This window comes from Eubalaena glacialis, chromosome 7, assembly GCF_028564815.1.
Source record: "Eubalaena glacialis isolate mEubGla1 chromosome 7, mEubGla1.1.hap2.+ XY, whole genome shotgun sequence".
Lineage (NCBI taxonomy): Eukaryota > Metazoa > Chordata > Mammalia > Artiodactyla > Balaenidae > Eubalaena > Eubalaena glacialis.
The window spans coordinates 73287868-73304836 of record NC_083722.1 but is presented as its reverse complement, the minus strand read 5'-3'; the positions used below and the strand labels follow the sequence as shown (position 1 = coordinate 73304836).

The following is a 16969-nucleotide window of genomic DNA, read 5'->3' as shown; positions in this document are numbered from 1 at the left end:
CTCTGTCCCTCCCACTTAGCCGACACAGATCAGACTCAGGAAACATAAGGCTGGCCTGTTCTCTAACAGCCAGTCACTGCTTTTAATCAGGGGATGAGGTAAGGAAAGTAGTGGTGCTGGTGCCACCATGTGGCTCGATGCTCACAGGCCTCAGCCACAGTCCATCTCGGGGTCGTCCACATCGGCCTCCGCGGCACAGAGATCATCCAGGGCTGCCTCTGAGCCAAAAACAAGAGGGTTCTGTGGTGAAGGCCTGCCTGAAGGTGCTGGGACTGGGGGAGGTCCCACCTCTCCTCCCCACCAGGCCCACAGGAACTAAGCAGTCCATTCCACGCCCAGGCCTTGCTCCCTCAGCTACTGCAAGCAAAATAATACAAAGGCAATTCAGACAGGGATGTTTCTGGAAAAACCGTGGCTCTGCTAGGCCGACTCAGTAGATATGAGCAAAAGGCAGGCTGATATGCTGAGAGACGAACCGGAGCGGGAAGAAAAGAATGGCTCCAGTGCCGGCAAAGGCTGTGTGGATGGAGCGCTGCTGACCTAAGGCCAGGTAGTCTGATTTGTCCACGAACTTCAGGGCAAACTCCACATGTGGGCTGGGGCAGGGAGGGGCCCTCCTGCAGGCTCACCTTCACAGCCTGTCACGTCAGGAAGCCCTCGAATCAGCATGCTGACCCCTGGCATCACCTGGTCGTACTGATGCAGGACCTCCACGCAGTGCACAGTGAAAAGCTTGTCCTTTTGGGACAGACTGTGCAGCAGCAGCACTGTATCCCGCAGACACCGCACCGTCCGCTTCTGCTGGTCAGTCCTCGGGGGCCCCCCTGCCCTCCGCACTGTCAGCCACTGTCTGTGCAGCATCACCGTGAGTGCTCTGACCACCTGGGGGAGGGCGCAGGCTGAGGTCAGGTCAGGTGGTCCCTGCACCCTGACAACCTGCTTAGCTGGGCAGCATCTTTCCTAGCCACCCGGGTGAGGAAGGTTCTGAGCAGTGGCACCAGGGTCTAGCCCTGGTGAAGGAGCGTGGGATGCTTTCACAGGGCCCTGTCATCCGCCAACAGAGCTGCCCGCTGTCGGCCTCTGCCTGCCCCCGGCACTCACCTCCACGTTGCACTGGCAGCTGGAACCAGTGACTGGGGAGGAGGGGCTCTGCACAGCAAGCTTAGCCAGGAGCCACACAGCCTAGAACAAGAACAGACTGTCCCATCCATGGCACAATGAGGCCCTGGTCACAGCGAGGGCTTTCTCAGGCTTCTACAAGAGCTCCAGCTGCCTCAGCAACTGCTTGTCTGCACTAATGGGATCCAAGAGGTGGTAGTGTTTTGGGACCTTCCCAGGAGACGCTCAGGACCAACACCTGTGTCTCACCACTGACCCACCTGCCTCCATGCCCACCTCCAGCCACCAGGCAACCTTGCCAAGTCCCAGGATACCCTGGGCTCCGACTGTACTGTATCTGTGGAGTATGGAGCCCCCCCAAATGAGTTTACCTTGCTAGTGGCTCAACGCATTACCAAAATGAATTAAAGCTTCCTTTAATTCCCAGAGGAAGGAGAAGAGTGGCTCTTACGTGGGGTGGAGTGGGGTGGAGTGGGGTGGAGTGGGATGGAGTGGGATGGAGTGGGGTGGAGTGGGATGGAGTGGGATGGAGTGGGGTGGAGTGGGGTGGAGTGGGATGGAGTGGGATGGAGTGGGATGGAGTGGGGTGGAGTGGGGTGGGGTGGTGAGCAGCACAAAAGGGGCTCTGGTGTCTTTACCTCTTGTTCCAGCTGAAGCCACTGTGTCTCTGAGGCAGCTTTGTCAGGCCTCGATGTGATGTACATGTACAGCAACAGCAGGAGGCAGCCTTCTGGAAAGGACACCCCACCTCTCACTCAGGATCCGCCTTCTCACCCAGTGCCTGAGGTACAAGCTGCAGAAGCCCTCAGGAGGCCCCGGACCTGCCCCTGCCACCACCCTTCCCTCCAAGCTGCAGGAGTAGTCCAGACGCGCGCCCCTGGCCTGCTTTACCCGGGTGGGAGCAGAGCTGAGGTGCAAGCTTCTCATGGTCCACCAGGAGGGACAGGAGCTCAGTAGTCAGCAGCACACTAGGCAGGGGTGTCTCTGGGCGCAGGCACTGTGGCAGCACCCGGAACACGCACTGGAACCTGAAACACAGGGCCCCAGAGAGACGTGACACCTCCAAGCCAATCCCATAACTCACCCTCACCTTTCACGGTAGGCAACAGGAAATTGAAGAGGCCAGTAAAAAGGAGACTCGATTCAGACAGACCTGGGTTCAAATGCCACCCTACTTGCTGATACTTGTTTCAGGTGAACGAGTGGGTACTACCCTTCACTGTGGGACTGCTGTGGCTTAGAGATGACAGGCCCTTACCTGGCACAGTGCCACCCAGCAAATACGAGGTGCCCCCCTGGACCTCGGGTGCCGGCCTCCATACTGCTCTTGGGCTCCTTCCTGCCTCTGCTCCCAAACAGGGAGGCAGGTTCACCTTGAGTGTGAGAGAAATGTCCTGTGCCCACCGCCAGAGGACTGGCCAGGTGTCAGCAGTGACAATGTGGACTTGGCTATGGTTGGATCTTACGAGACCACTCGCTGGGCAAGGAAGACTTCATTTTCCCCACTTGTCGGGAAACACCAGCTCCTCTGCCGCCACGTATGAGAAGGTACGCACTCAGGGTGTGCATGGTGAGGGGCTTGGGCACTCTCCCCCTGGTCTTGTGGGCAAAGGGATGGCGCATTCATTACCAAGGAACCGAGTCCCAAGACAAGCACTGCTTTTTGCTCAACCCACACAGCCTCGTGGGTGGGGGGAGGGGCAGTTCTGCGGGTATGTCCCTTTTCATGCACACGGCACCGAGGGTTAAGAATATTCCTTGTACACCATTAGGAAGCAAGGTCTATTTGGGGCGAACTCATTTTAGAGCAAATTCTGTATGACAGACAAGCTGAATGTTTCTAGTCACCAGGGAGTGTGGAACTTTGTGGGAAACTGGAATTTAACCGGTTAATACCTAATTTCATTATTAGGCCAGAAGTGGCCCCCTGAAACTAAAAAAATCCATCTTTATATACAACACAGTGGTTTCCAAATTATTTTTGATAGCATCGGAGCCTTCTTTTTAAATGAATTTTTTTTTTTTTGGCACAGCCCCTAAATGCACAACAAATAAGTCATGCTGCCCTGGCTGAGCTGGGGATGAGAAATTTTTGTTCAAAAGCGCCTGCCATGCCAGTACCTGGGAAGCTACGCTGGACCTACCCCTAAAACAGATGCAGTGGGAAGACAAGAGTCTGAGGGGATGATGTGCCCTCAAGCCTGGGTGGGCAGTGGTGCCTTTCATAGGAGATCACAGCCTGCCTGGCTGCTCGTGTTGTATCGCATACTGCTATGGAGCCTTGGTAGCACCTGTCCCTGGCTTTTACTTCAAGGGGAACAAGAAGCTGTGTGGTAATGGGGTTCAGCCTGCAAGCATGAAGGAATTCAGAGGAGAAGCACTGCGTGGGAGGTGGCATCAGACAGTGATCAAGAACAATGATTCAGGAGCCTAACTGGCTGATCTAGCACACTCCCTCTGGGGTTTCAGACAAGTTTCCCTACCCCAACATGGGGTTTATTCATTCAACAAACACTGAGTGCTCACAGTGAGCCAGGCTCTGTGCTGGGCGTGAAGACACAGGGCTCTGAGGGTGCCACCCAAGCTAGTGAACAGAAGGCATCTGTGTCTGGCCTGCAGTAAGCACCCATTAAATGGCTGTTTTTTGATGTTATTGTGGACAAGCTCAACAGGAATAGAATGATGATATATCTACCAAGAGAACTGCTAAAAATGTGGTTCCTGGAATTCATTCATTTAAAAAATAAGAAACAGGGATGCAAAGATTTTTCAATATCCACAGATCAGTCAATGTGATACACCACATTAACAAACTGAAGAATAAAAACCATGTGATCTTCTCAATAGATGCAGAAAAAGCTTTTGACAAAGTTCAACATCCATTTATGAGAAAAACTCCAGAAAGTAGGCATAGAGGGAACATACCTCAACATAATGAAGGCCATATATGAAAAACCCACAGCTAACATCATACTCATTGGTAGGGACTTTCCTTGTGGTCCAGTGGTAAAGAATCCGCCTTCCAAAGCAGGGGATGCAGGTTCGATCCCTGGTCGGGGAACTAAGATCCCACGTGCCTCAGGGCAACTAAGCTCGTGCGCCTCAGCTAGAGAGCCCACATGCTGCAAACTACAGAGCCCACACACTCTGGAGCCTGCGCGCCACACTACAGAGTCCACAAGCTCTGGACCCTGCACGCACAACTAGAGAAGAGAAAACCCACATGCCACAACTAGAGAGAAGCCTGCGTGCCACAATGAAGAGACCATGCGTTGCAACTAAAGATCTCGCATGCCTCAACGAAGATCCCACATACCACAACTAAGACCCAACGCAGCCCAAATAAATAAATAAATAAAATTTAAAAAAATCATACTCATTGGTGAAAAGCTGAAAGCATTTCCTCGAAGATCAGGAAGAAGACAAGGATGACCACTCTCACCACTTTTATTCAACATAGTTTTGGAAGTTCTAACCACAGCAATCAGAAGAAAAAGAAATAAAAAGGAATCCAAATTGGCAAGGAAGAAATAAAAACGTCACTGTCTGCAGATGACATTATACTACTATACATAAATCCTACAGATGCCACCAGAAAACTACTAGAGCTCATCAATGAATTCGGTAAAGTTGCAGGATACAAAATTAATGTACGGAAATCTGTTGCGTTTCTATACACTAGCAATGAGCTATCAGAAAGAGAAATTAAGGAAACGATCCCATTTACCATCGCATCAAAAAGAATAAAACACCTAAGAATAAACCTACCGAAGGAGGCAAAAGGCCTGTACTCCAAAAACTATAAGACACTGATGAAAGAAATTGAAGACGACATAAATGGGAAGATATACACTGTTCTTGGATTGGAAGAATCAATACTGTCAAAATGGCTATACTACCCAAGGCAATCTACAGATTCAGTGCAATTGTTATCAAGTTATCAATGGCATTTTTCACAGAACCTAGAATAAAATTTTAAATTTATATGGAAATATTAAAGACCCTGAAACAGCCAAAATAATCTTGAAAAAGAAGAAAAGAGCTGGAGGAATCATACTCTCTGACTTCAGACTATACTACAAAGCTACAGTAGTCAAAACAGTATGGTAGGGCTTCCCTGGTGGCGCAGTGGTTGAGAATCTGCCTGCTAATGCAGGGGACACGGGTTCGAGCCCTGGTCTGGGAAGATCCCACATGCCACTGAGCAGCTAGGCCCGTGAGCCACAATTACTGAGCCTGCGCACCTGGAGCCTGTGCTCCGCAACAAGAGAGGCTGCGATAGTGAGAGGCCCACGCACCGTGATGAAGAGTGGCCCCCACTTGCTGCAACTAGAGAAAGCCCTCGCACAGAGACGAAGACCCAACACAGCCATAAATAAATAAATAAAATTAAAATCTCAAGCTAAAAAAAAACAGTATGGTACTGGTGCAAAAACAGACACATAGATCAATGGAACAGAATAGAGAGTCCAGAAATAAACCTACATACCTAAGGTCATTTAATCTGTAACAAAGGAGGCAAGACTATACAGTGGAGAAAAGACAGTCTCTTCAATAAGTGCTGCTGGGAAAACTGGGCAGCTACTTGTAAGACAATGAAATTAGAACATTCTCTAACATCATATACAGAAATAAACTCAAAATGGATTAAAGACCTAAAGGGAAGACCAGATACTATCAAACTCCTAGAGGAAAACATAGGCAGAACACTCTTTGACATAAATAGCAGCAATTTTTTTTTTTTGGATCCATCTCCTAGAGCAAAGGAAACAAAAGCAAAAATAAACAAATGGGACCTAATTAAATTTAAAACCTTTTGCACAACAAAGGAAACCGTCAACAAAATGAAAACACAACCTGTTGAATGGGAGAAGATAACTGCAAATGATATGACCGATAAGGGGTTAATATCCAACATATACAAACACTCATACAACTCAACATCAAACAAACAACCCAATCAAAAAATGGGCAGAACTGAAAAGACATTTTTCCAAAGAGGACATCCAGATGGCCAATAGGCACATGAAAAGATGCTCAATATCACTCATCATCAGGGAAATGCAAATCAAAACCACAATGAGATATCACCTCACACCAGTCAGAATGGCTATCATCAAAAAGAACACAAATAACAAATGTGAAGAAAAGGGAACCATCCTACACTGTTGGCGGAATGTAAATTGGTGCAGCCACTGTGGAAAACAGTATAGGGGTTTCTCAAAAAATTAAAAGTAGAAGTACCATGTGACCCAGCAATTCCACTCCTGGGTATATATCTGAAAAAAACCGAAAACACTACTTTGAAAAGAAACATGCACCCCAATGTTCATAGCAGCATCACCTACAATTGCCGAGTTATGGAAGCAACCTAAGTGTCCATCAACAGATGAATGGATAAAGAAGATGTGGTACACGTGTACACACACACACACACACACAATGGAATACTACTCAGCCATAAAAAAGACAAAATTTTGCCATTTGCAGCAATATGGATGGCCTTGGAAGGCATTATGCTAAGTGAAATAAGTTAGACAGAAAGGCAAATACTGTATGATATCATATGTGGAATCTAAAAAATACAGCAAACTAGTGAATAAAACAAAAAAGAAACAGGCTCACAGATACAGAAAACAAACTAGTGGTTACCAGTGGGGAGAGGGAAGGGAGGAAGGGCAATATAGGGGTAGGGGATTAAAAAAAAGCATTGTTATGGGATTATACGAAATCGTGTGTGAAACTTTTGAAAATTGTAAAGCACTATGGAATTAAAAAAAATAAAAGGAAAGAGAAGACTCAAAAAAAATAAATAAATAAAAAAAAGAAGCAATCAGCCACCATGAGCTGGGCCCCCTGCCAGTCACCTGGGTGATGGTAACGTGCCTACCTTGATGCTCACACTACTCTGCAGTACACTGTGTCTAGCTCTGAGCACCACCTTTAGGATGCACCAGACAAGCCAGAATATATTCATATGGAAACCAGGATCCAGAAGTGTTTTTAGCAAACAGGTATTCTGAGTTCAGAGACAAAAAGGCTTAAGATACATCCAACAGAGGAATTGGCCTCTTGGTGGAATGCTGAGGGGGAGATGGGATTACAGGACGAGGGGATTGGCTGGGTGGTGTTTACCTTCCCAGTGTTGAGGGTCTGGAATCCCAAGCTAGGAATTTATGACAACAGTGTTCTGCAACAAACCTTAAAAGAAGAGCAAGTAACCTGTGGCTCATGCCAGTGGTGGACACCATGATGATGGGCAGATGCCCAGCAAGGTCAGCTTGTAGCTGCAGACCCTCCACACACCCTCTGCTTCTTCAGGGAACCCCACCAAACTAAACTTCAATGTGGCTGTGAAATCTGGTCTTCACCTGATCCATGTCCCAGGTTCAAAGGCCTCTTGGCTCAGCCTTTGTCTGTTTCGGGGGCAGGACACTCTTCCATAGTGACTAGCAGCCTTCTTTTATCACATGTGTCTTTTGCTTACCTACTATCCAGAGGCAGAACTAAGCCAAATAAACCACTTCCTTGGTTCTTCTAACTGCTGGCCCCACTTCCCATCACTTCAGAACTCTAGCTAAGAACCTAAACCAAGGCTTAGAGCTGAGCAGTATGGACGAGTCAAGATGGGAACAAGTAGAGGGGCCACGGGACAGACCTCAAGAGGCCGGGTAAGACCCACAAGGAATCATGACTCCCATGCTGCGTTATACCTGGGCAGGAAATCAGAGGAAGCATTTTCAGCTAATTTCACCAAAACCTTAAGGCACTGGCTGAGGACACTGGCTTTAAGGTGACCTGTTGCTGCAGAAGAGAAAGCCAAAAGTTGAAGAAGCATCTTCAATAGTGGATGCTGGCCTTGGTCACCGGCAAGCCCCGCTGGGGCTGAGGTCACATCCCCAGGACCATGTCCGTCAACCAGGCTCTGGTCTCCTTCCCTAGGAGCAGAATCCGCGCCTGCTCCTGATAGTAACAGGCAAATGACTGCTCCGCTGTGGCACACCAGGTGCTGAAGAACGCTTAGTGAAGCCACAGAGAAGCCTTCCAGGTTGCAAAGTGAGTCCTCAGGGCTGGCCTCTACCCCAGAGCTCACGCAGGAGGGATGTGTTGGTGAGTCCGCAGGCGCTCCGCTTCTCTTGGTTGCTGCCAAATCCTGCAGAGCCTGGCAGTGTAAGCCGATAAAGAACTGTACCAGGGGGAGGAGGTGCACAGCTCCAGGAAGCTGGCAGAGTGGGAAGGCCCTTCCGCCTCCCTCTGCTGGGTCTCTGTCACAGGAGCCTTCATTCCTGGCCACCAGATTCAGTCCAGTAAGTGCCAGGTTCTGTGCTTCTCTCAGGGCCAAGAGGGGAAATGACCCATCACAAGAACCTGTGGTCCTCAGGCTTGAAATCCCAGTCAAGGTACTAGCAACAGACACAAAAGAAAACACACAAGTGTGAGAGGGAGATAAGGTCAAGGGACCCAAACAACCTGCCTGCTAAATTCTCTAGTTTTCCTGCCCAGAGCAGACCTCCTAGGCCGGTCAGGACCAGATAGGGACTTGCTTCCTGGAAACTTCTTCCAAACAAGCTTTTTAGGAGTCTTATGCTTACCTGCCAAGCCCAGGTAGCTGGAACAGGGTGCCGGTAGGAGCCTCAGAACAACTGCTCAGGAGGTGACACAGACCTAGGGATGACCCTGGGATCAAAGGTTGCTTCAGGAGAAGGTTTATCAAAATGGAGCCTGCAGAAGACAAGGTGACTGTAGAAGGTTCTGACATGAGAGTGCTTTTCTATGATGCCAACTATCCTCTAAACTGCCACTAAGTTCCCTTGAGACGCCTGTGGGTACTGAAGGCTCGGAGGCATACTTGCTCTTGGTCCCTTCTATTTTATAGTCTTCTGCTTAAGTCACAGACTACTACTCCCCTGGACCCTCTAAAGCGCTGCCTGGGGTGCTGATTGAGCCCAGGACAGTTCCCTAGGCAATTCCACTGCAGCATCACAGAGGATGATCGGACCCAGGCAGGCCTCCTGCAGAAGGAGCAGGCATTCTGGTACCTTGAGTGTTTGATCTCTGCATCCAGCTGTCAACAGGACTTTTCTGGGACTGTTCTTGCTTTATCGGGTCATCTCCCAGACTGTGGGTCTTATTCTCTGAATAACAGATAATATGTTAATCAAAACTGGAACACAAAAGCACAAGTGTATCAGAAACTCTTAAATGTAATGAGTTTAAAACATACATTGTTCTACTTCTTCAACTTTGGATCAAAACAAGAGCCAAAGCAACTCAAGAACCTTCACATCTTTGCCTTCCTCATATAAAACAGGAACTTGCATAAGGAAAGGAAAGGAAAAGAAAATTAAATTGTTTGCCCCACTTCAAAATCAGGCAATAACATAAAAGCATTTTATATGATTCTTATTATGTGCCAGACACTGTTGTAAGAGCTTTATACATGCTAGCTCTCTTGTTCCTCACAGCAACCCAACCAGGAGGTGTTATCATTGGCTCTGTTTTACAAATGGGAAAACTGAGGCACAGAGGTTAAGGGACTTGCTCAAATCATACAAGCCAGTAAGCAATGTGACTGGGACTCTCGGCCAGGCTGGTGGGCTCCACCGCGGGCTCATAACACTACCCGATAACCACTCCTGAAGTTGCTAAATGTCAAAAATGTGAGTAGCTGTAGTTCTCAGGAGTGGCGTGATGCTAATGACTTGAAAGGGTTGATGGTAGGAGAAAGGCAATGTATCTGAATTGTAAGATAAACTGGCATAGCACAGTCTCAGAGTGAAAACCTACTAATGCTAGACTGTCTCTCTAGAAAGCAGTAGCATTCCCTCAGTCTGGACTCAGCTGGGCGATGAAAGGAGCACATGTTCCTGCATACTAGCTGTGTTTCTGGCATGGCAAAGGATGCTGACTGGAGGTTTTAAAATATGCCTGCAAATTCTTTGACACACTTCTCCTCAAGGGGTGCAGCCTAGTTTTCTTCCCCTTGAACGTGGCCCAGACTCAATGACTCACTTCTAACAAACAGAATGTGGCAGAAGTGATGCTATGTGACTTTTGAGGCTAGGCCATAAAAAGGATAGCTTCCACCTATCTCTCTGGGTTTGCTAGCTCTAGAGGAAGCCATCTACCAGGTTATGAGATCAGCCAAGTAGCCCTGTGGAAAGACCCACATGTGGAAAGGAATTCCACTGCCAGACATGTGAGTGAGCCACCTTGAAATAGATCCTCCAGCCCCCTACAAGCCTTCAGTGCCCGCAGAGACAAACCATCCCCACTGTGCTGTCAGAACTGCTGACCCACAGAAACGAGGAGACAATAAATACTCAAATGTTTCAAGGCTCAAGTCTGAGTAGTCTGATATAGAGCAATAGATGATGGATAGACTGACTTACCCTCTTTGCCCATCAGGGACTTATATCCTGGATCGGTCTGGCAGGGGTGGGGAAGGGACATGTTAGCACTAAAAGACTCCTTTGTAGGGAAAGATGGTTTTCCAAGTTGTGGAGAACATGCTTCTGGCTTTATAACCACAGAAGGGCTTTTCCTAGGACTGGAAAAAGTTAACTATGAAAGCAAAGTAATGATTCTGCTAACACCATGTAAAATACCTGGTTATAAAACTTCTAACAAACTTTAAACTTTTCCTGTCTAGGTGATTTGACCAAAAGTTTTATCTATTACACGTTTGTTATTCTTTGTCAGGACAGCAATGCAAAATTCAAGGCATTTTGATTCAAATTGTTGAAAAAAAAAATCTTTCATTTGCTTCCACCTTCTTCCAATCACCCAAAAGTATTGGCCATAATTCCATTACTATTTCCAATTCCACCAAAACATCTTTTCAGTTTGCAACCTCTTTTTTTTAAATTGAAATATAGTTGCTATACAATGTTATATAAGTTATAAGCATATGCTGTAGTGATTCATAATTTTTAAAGGTTATACTCCATTTATAGTTATTATAAAATATTGGCTATATTCCCTTTGTTGTACAATATATCCTTGTAGTTTATTTTATACTTAATACCTCTTACTCCCCTATCCCTCTATATTGCCTCTTTCCCATTTCCTCTCCCCCCTGGTAACCACTAGTTTGGAACAACCTCTTTTATAATAGTCAGGGACTGAATGAAAAGATTTTCAGGAGAAAGAGGGTCTAGTAAAAGGTGTATTTTGTCTTGCAACTTGGAAATTGAGCCAGTGCCTTGGTGCCAGGGTCTTTATGTTAGAGAAGCAGTCTTAACCCTCTGATTGGATCAGATAATGCTGAGGCCCTCCTGTTGGTATGGAGAGGTGAGGATGGACTCCCTCTGCTCTCCTGTCTTACCTGGGCTACTCAAGGCAAGAAGTGTTCTATTTCACACCCTGCCCATAATAAGCAAAGGCAGCAGAATGTTGAATGCCAGAAAAAGACGACCTGACCCACACTGTTCAAATTTCAAGGCTGATCCTGACAGTGTGCCAGACTTCTCTAGCAGGCAGGGGACGGGACGGACCATTAACAAGCTGATCACATCTGCAGCAAAGGTGGGGACTGCTGGACAGCAAATGAGAAAAAATATTCCAAGCAGTTGGGACTGAAATACAGTTGGGGCAAAATCATTTATTTGAAACAAATTACATAAAAATGAAGACTGGTCCACTCCAAAAGTTTGGAGAGCATCTTTCCAGCCTCTTTTCATCCCGAGGAGTTGTATTGTGTTTATAAAGTCTACAGGGAGGAAGCACTTCTAGAGTGCGGGGCCTTTATGCTATGATGCCCCAAACCATTCTAGTCTCATCCAAACCATCTTTGAGGCCTTCAGGAAAGAGCATCTATGCCCCAGTGGCAGAGTCTAAACGACCTTTGTTCAGGACTAGCCTGACATTGTTATTCAGACTTTTTACTAAACGATACAAAACTGTATTCTCCCTCTAGCACCATCATTACCTGACATGGGAAATGGAGGGAGCAGCTAGTTTATTAGCTCGTTCACTGCTTTGAAGCTTTGTCCTCAATTCATTCATCTCTGCATCTTTAAACTGGAGTTCAGACTGCAATGACTGGAGCTGGAAGGCAAAAGAAGCATACTTATAGAGGCCTCATCACATATACAGAAACAGCTCTAGGCTTCAAAATCTCAAGCTAGTAAAGGAAAAACGAGCAATGAGAGATAGTATAAAAGTCTGCTGTGACAGAAATGTCCTAAAATAGCAAGCTTTAACCTTCTTCCTGAAAGATGGCATGGTATTCTAGAAAGATATTTTGACCTGAACTATAGCTGGGTAGTTTGTGAGGGTTCAAACACCATTTACTCAGCCTCTCTGAACTCCAGCTTATCTGTAACATAAATACCTGTCTTCTGGTTGGGGGGATTAAGTAAGAATGGTGAATGTAAAATGCCCAGCACAGAGCTTGACAAGGTACCATATCTCATGGTAACATGTAGACCTTTTAGTGAATATAGTGGTGCACAATCCAAGTCTTCCTGAAGGTCTGGGCTGAGTATTTAGAAGAGTTTTACCAAAACCTTGTACAGTGTGGGGAGACCTGCTGTTCTGGCCAATGGTAACTGCTGCCATTCCCCAGGCACAGCACCAGACACAAGGGCAGGACCATTTAAGTCTCACGACAGCCCTTCTGGTTATTTTCTGGAACAGATAAGGGAAATGAGTCATAGAGCATAAGTCATCACCCTGAGGTCACTGCTTGAATGTGATAAAGCCTAGATTCAAACTCTGGTTTGTCTGATTGCAAACCTCTTGCTCTTCATCATGTATATGGAAAGGCAACTACTGCTGTTAGTCTTGGGCACAGGTCAGTGCTTCTTTAAAGATTGCCAAGTTTGCTGAATGAAGTAATGGCAGAATAAGGCCCATGTCCTTGAGTTTGAAGCCTTGGGAAGTGAAGGGAAGTGGTATATACTGGACACCCACTGCTTTTCTCTCCAGAACAGTATCTCCCTCCCTTAAGAAACATCATTTTCCTACCTTTGAATATGTGATTTGAATGGGAGCTATTATCTCTTTGGTTACAGTGACTAGTTCAGAGGCAGGCACCTGACTCAGGTTAGACCAATTAGAGCCTTCCCCAGAATTTTAAAACTTGGAGATAAGGAACCCTAAGTCTTCAGTCTGCTCTGGAGCTATGAAATATGAGCCCAGGAGCCCCTGGAGAACACATCCTCTACCATAAGGATGGAGCCTATCAATAGTACAGAGAATAAAGATGAGTCGTGGCAAATCTTGAGTCTTTTGAGGCCCCAGCACACCTGTTTTCCCAGACTTAGTTATGGAAGCCAATACATTTTCTTTTGGCCTAAGCTAGGTCAACTGAGTTTCTGATCTGCCAAAAAACAAAAAAAAACCAACAAAAAACCCACTAATTTTAGCTGTTTCTGCAAAGTGTGAGCTAGTAACTTAGACTACCACAGCAAAGCAGAGTTTCATCTAAGTCCTTTTCCAAACCTCAGAGCCTGGAGAAAAGTACATGCAATTAGTTGGTAGCGAAAGTATTTAAGACAAACAACTGTTGAAATCTTCCTGGAAGATTTATAAGCAACTTTAGTCATTGCTTCTAAAGGAACTCATTGAGCAGGCAAAGCTGATGTCCGTACAAGCAAAACAAATGCTCTGGGTCACCTTTTTGGAGAATTCTTTTTCTTTGTCACTGAGTGCTTGAGTTTTCTCTTGCTCAAGAAGGAAATGTGATCTTCTCTGTTCCTCTAGAATGGATTCTGTCTGATGCAGTGAGTCCCGTAAAATTTTAATTTCTCCATTTTTAATGAGCGCTTCTTCTTCCATTGCCTTCATCTGTAAATCCCAAATTGATGTTGTGAAAAGTTTGTAAGGGAAAATTTTATATGTACTTGTTTCAACATGTAGCTGGGGAGATGAAGAAACACATTTAAAACATGTCCAACAGACCAATGAGTGCTCAGAATATATCTGTACCAACCAGACATCACCATGATCTGCTAGGCCCATTCCTGGGACAGTGGATATTCAGCAAGATAGCTTAAGGACACACTTGTCACTTCTGCATGCAGATTCTATAGGCTCTAAGAGGTATTAAACAATCTGGGTCACACACTTCACAGAACTAAAATTCTACATTATGTTCTTGGTTTTTCTAGGGACCTACAGATAGTCATATGAAGAATGTTTGCTTTTTTGCAAAACTGCTAATGAAAATAGCAACCATTATGATGTTGTGTTTCTTATGTAAGACATAGGCTATAAATTTATCTCAGTGCTATAACAGAAAGTTTGTATCTTTTTGTATATGGTTTACAGTGTTTCCTTTCTTGCCCTGGTTGTTAGGAATCTCAGGATTTAGTTTCAACCAAAATTTTCTGGCTTTCTTTCCCCCAATTCATGGGGATGAATCTGGACTCTTGTTTTAAAACTTTTATATATTTTATTGTATAATGCTTTATAACACATGCATAAGTGAATGAATTAACTACAAAAGCCACAAGTTAACTCACTTACCTTTTCTTTAAGCTCTTTGTACTGTGCCTGAAGTAACTCTAATTCAAAATTATCTTTAACTGGAACACTTTCTCTCTTTTTCCTTGCAGGATTTTTTGACATCCCATCTGATCTGGGGACCTTATGAACATCTGTAGAAAACAGTTCCCGTATACTTTTTAGGACCCAACATTTTCCCACTTTCGCCAGACAATGCTGAAAACAATCACTTTTGAGAGCAAATTAGAGAAAGATCTAGTAAGCACTATAAGTATTTTCCAACGTAAGAACATGAATCAATCCTCAGGAAATAACAGATCCTGCCACCCTCTCCCCATTCTGCACCCAGTTTTAAGAGTCTCATCTAAAGGATGAAAGGTGCTGTGGGAATCTCACTGGTCAGAACTCAGTGATCTATTATTCAACGATATTTACTGAGCACCTACAATATGCCAGGCACAATTTAGCCTCTAAAGAAAGGTACAATGGTGAGCAAAATGGATACAGTCCTTTCACTCATGGAGCTTACATGGCACTCAAAAACACAAGAATAAATGTAAAATTTCAACTGTTATAAGAGCTGCAGAGAAGAGCAAATATAGGAAAGCCTATAATAGGGGATTTGATCCAACGGGATGAATAGAAGGCTTCCCCAGGTAAGTGATGACTGAATGGAGAGCTGAAGAACAAGCAGGAACTAACCAGATGAGTGGCGATGGGTAATGGATGGAAAGAACGCTCAGTGTGTAAGAAACAGCAATGTGCAGTTTCTGTATTGTAAGGAAGCAGGGAGAATTCAAGGAATGAAGGAAGGTTAGTGTGGCTAGAACCCACAGAAGGAGAGGGAAAGGGACAGGCCATGCTGGGCCTTGCTGGCCTTGTTAAGCATTTTGATCTTTATACTAGAAGTAGTGTGAAGTCATTAAAGGCTTTCAGTAGGGATGTTCACGTGTATCTGTGTGTGACACAGAGATTCTAGTTTTGAAAAGATCACTCTGGCTGTGGTGTAAAGTCTGACTTGAGTCATAACTGGAAATGTGGGAACAATTTAGCAGACTATTGTCCGGGGAGGGGTGATGGTAACACAGATCAGGGAGATGGCAGAGATGATGCAGAGAGGTTGGATTCCAGAGATGGATGAAGAAGGTAAAGTTACAGGATTTGGAAAGGAATCAGATGCATGGTCAAGGAAAGGGAGCTGTTGCCTGCCTTGTGCTACATGATGGAGAGTGGTGCTAGTCATTGCCATGCAGAACATTTGGTCATCAAATGTTCTGAGTGTTTTCTGAATGCTTTGCCGGGCACCATGCTGGAGATGCTGGTGGATGACTGGGTTTCCAGGAAATGATTGTGTGGAATATAAGATGCATGTAAGACATCCAAGTAGAGATTTCTCTTCCTGGGAGCCCCACAAGACTTCATTAGAATGAGTGTGAGCTCCATGAAGGAGGGGGCTTTTGTCTTTTGTTTATTGCTAAGTGTCTGCAGCTTCTAAAGTTTGGGCACCTAGTATGATTTATTGGTTGTATAAAAGAATGAGTCTCTTATCTCTTGCCTCTGCCAGGCCCCTCTTATGCTCATGCGGCCCAAGGGAAAAGGTGGTCTTCATTAGATCTAAAGCGTCCCAAACCTGTCATAAGGATGGGTCCCCATGTGTAGGTAGTGATGATTCTGATGGTGGTGGTAGTCGTGTTGCAAGGATCTCTGCTAAGAACTAAGAACTTTAGTGGTCCAAAGTATAGAAACTAAAGTAAAATGTTAACCTAGCTTTCGGTATTCCAAATCGGCTGTTTGACACTCCTGATACATTTCTCCCCCAAATCAAAGGACCTTTTGGGACACGCCGCTGCTTAAATCAAACCGTTCGTATATTTTTAAAAGGTGAAGTGGCAGTGTGAGTGCAAGACAGCGGAACAGCGGTCGTGGGGTTCCTAAGCCACAGTCATCTAGTGGGTCTAGCGAGGTCTGCACCACCCTCGGGGAAAAGGCGCACTCACTGGACACGTCCGGAGCCGCGTTCGGGCACTGGCTCAGGGCCTGTGACGCGAGGGTGTCGAGCTCCTCCAGGTCGTCGGCGGTGAAATCCCCGTGTGCGCCGAATGGGTCTTCTGGGTCTGGGGGGCCGGCCGCGAGGAAGCCCCGGGCCCGCTTGCTCGGAGGGTGCTGGGTGCTGGGCGGCGGGCCACGACTGGGTGCCGGGGGCCCGCTCCGCCTCCTGCTGCCTGGCGCGGGGATTCCAGCCATGCTTGCCGCCGGCCGGTATCCGAAGGCACCGAGTCCGGCCTGTAGCCTCGAGGCCGGAGGGCTGGACCAACCGCTCGCGCGCCGCAGCTCGCCTCAGCCGCTGGGGCCACGCCCCCGCGCCAACGGGCCAATCACCTGCCAGTCGGTGGGCGCG

At 46.4% G+C, this 16969-nt stretch overlaps 1 protein-coding gene across 4 annotated transcripts; it reads right to left on the bottom strand.

The window, feature by feature from the left end:
• Positions 1–58: 58 nt before the first annotated feature.
• ATRIP (ATR interacting protein) lies at positions 59–16850 on the bottom strand. 4 transcript variants are annotated; one of them, XM_061196702.1, is made up of 13 exons: positions 16569–16850; positions 14593–14723; positions 13741–13911; positions 12050–12168; positions 10512–10669; positions 9159–9254; positions 8712–8841; positions 7833–8522; positions 2011–2147; positions 1758–1849; positions 1102–1182; positions 630–882; positions 59–218 (listed from the first exon to the last, which is right to left on the bottom strand). In XM_061196702.1, the coding sequence occupies exons 1-13, from the start codon at positions 16813–16815 to the stop codon at positions 151–153; spliced, it is 2373 nt and encodes a 790-aa protein (XP_061052685.1). In that variant the 5' UTR covers positions 16816–16850; the 3' UTR covers positions 59–150. The 4 variants fall into 4 exon arrangements, with proteins under 4 accessions (XP_061052685.1, XP_061052686.1, XP_061052687.1 ...); XM_061196703.1 differs by having other exon boundaries at positions 8712–8784; XM_061196704.1 differs by lacking the exon at positions 1102–1182.
• Positions 16851–16969: the final 119 nt, after the last annotated feature.

What these genes read in the sequence shown, in the direction of transcription:
- ATRIP (XM_061196702.1), bottom strand. Translation starts at nt 16,815, where the DNA reads ATGGCTGGAATCCCCGCGCCAGGCAGCAGGAGGCGGAGCGGGCCCCCG. An exon ending in GGCTTCAGCTGGAACAAGAG is followed by an intron (nt 1,183 to 1,757) that starts GTAAAGACACCA and finishes TTCTTGTTCTAG; the next exon opens with GCTGTGTGGCTCCTGGCTAA. An exon ending in TGACGTGACAGGCTGTGAAG is followed by an intron (nt 219 to 629) that starts GTGAGCCTGCAG and finishes TTTTTGGCTCAG; the next exon opens with AGGCAGCCCTGGATGATCTC.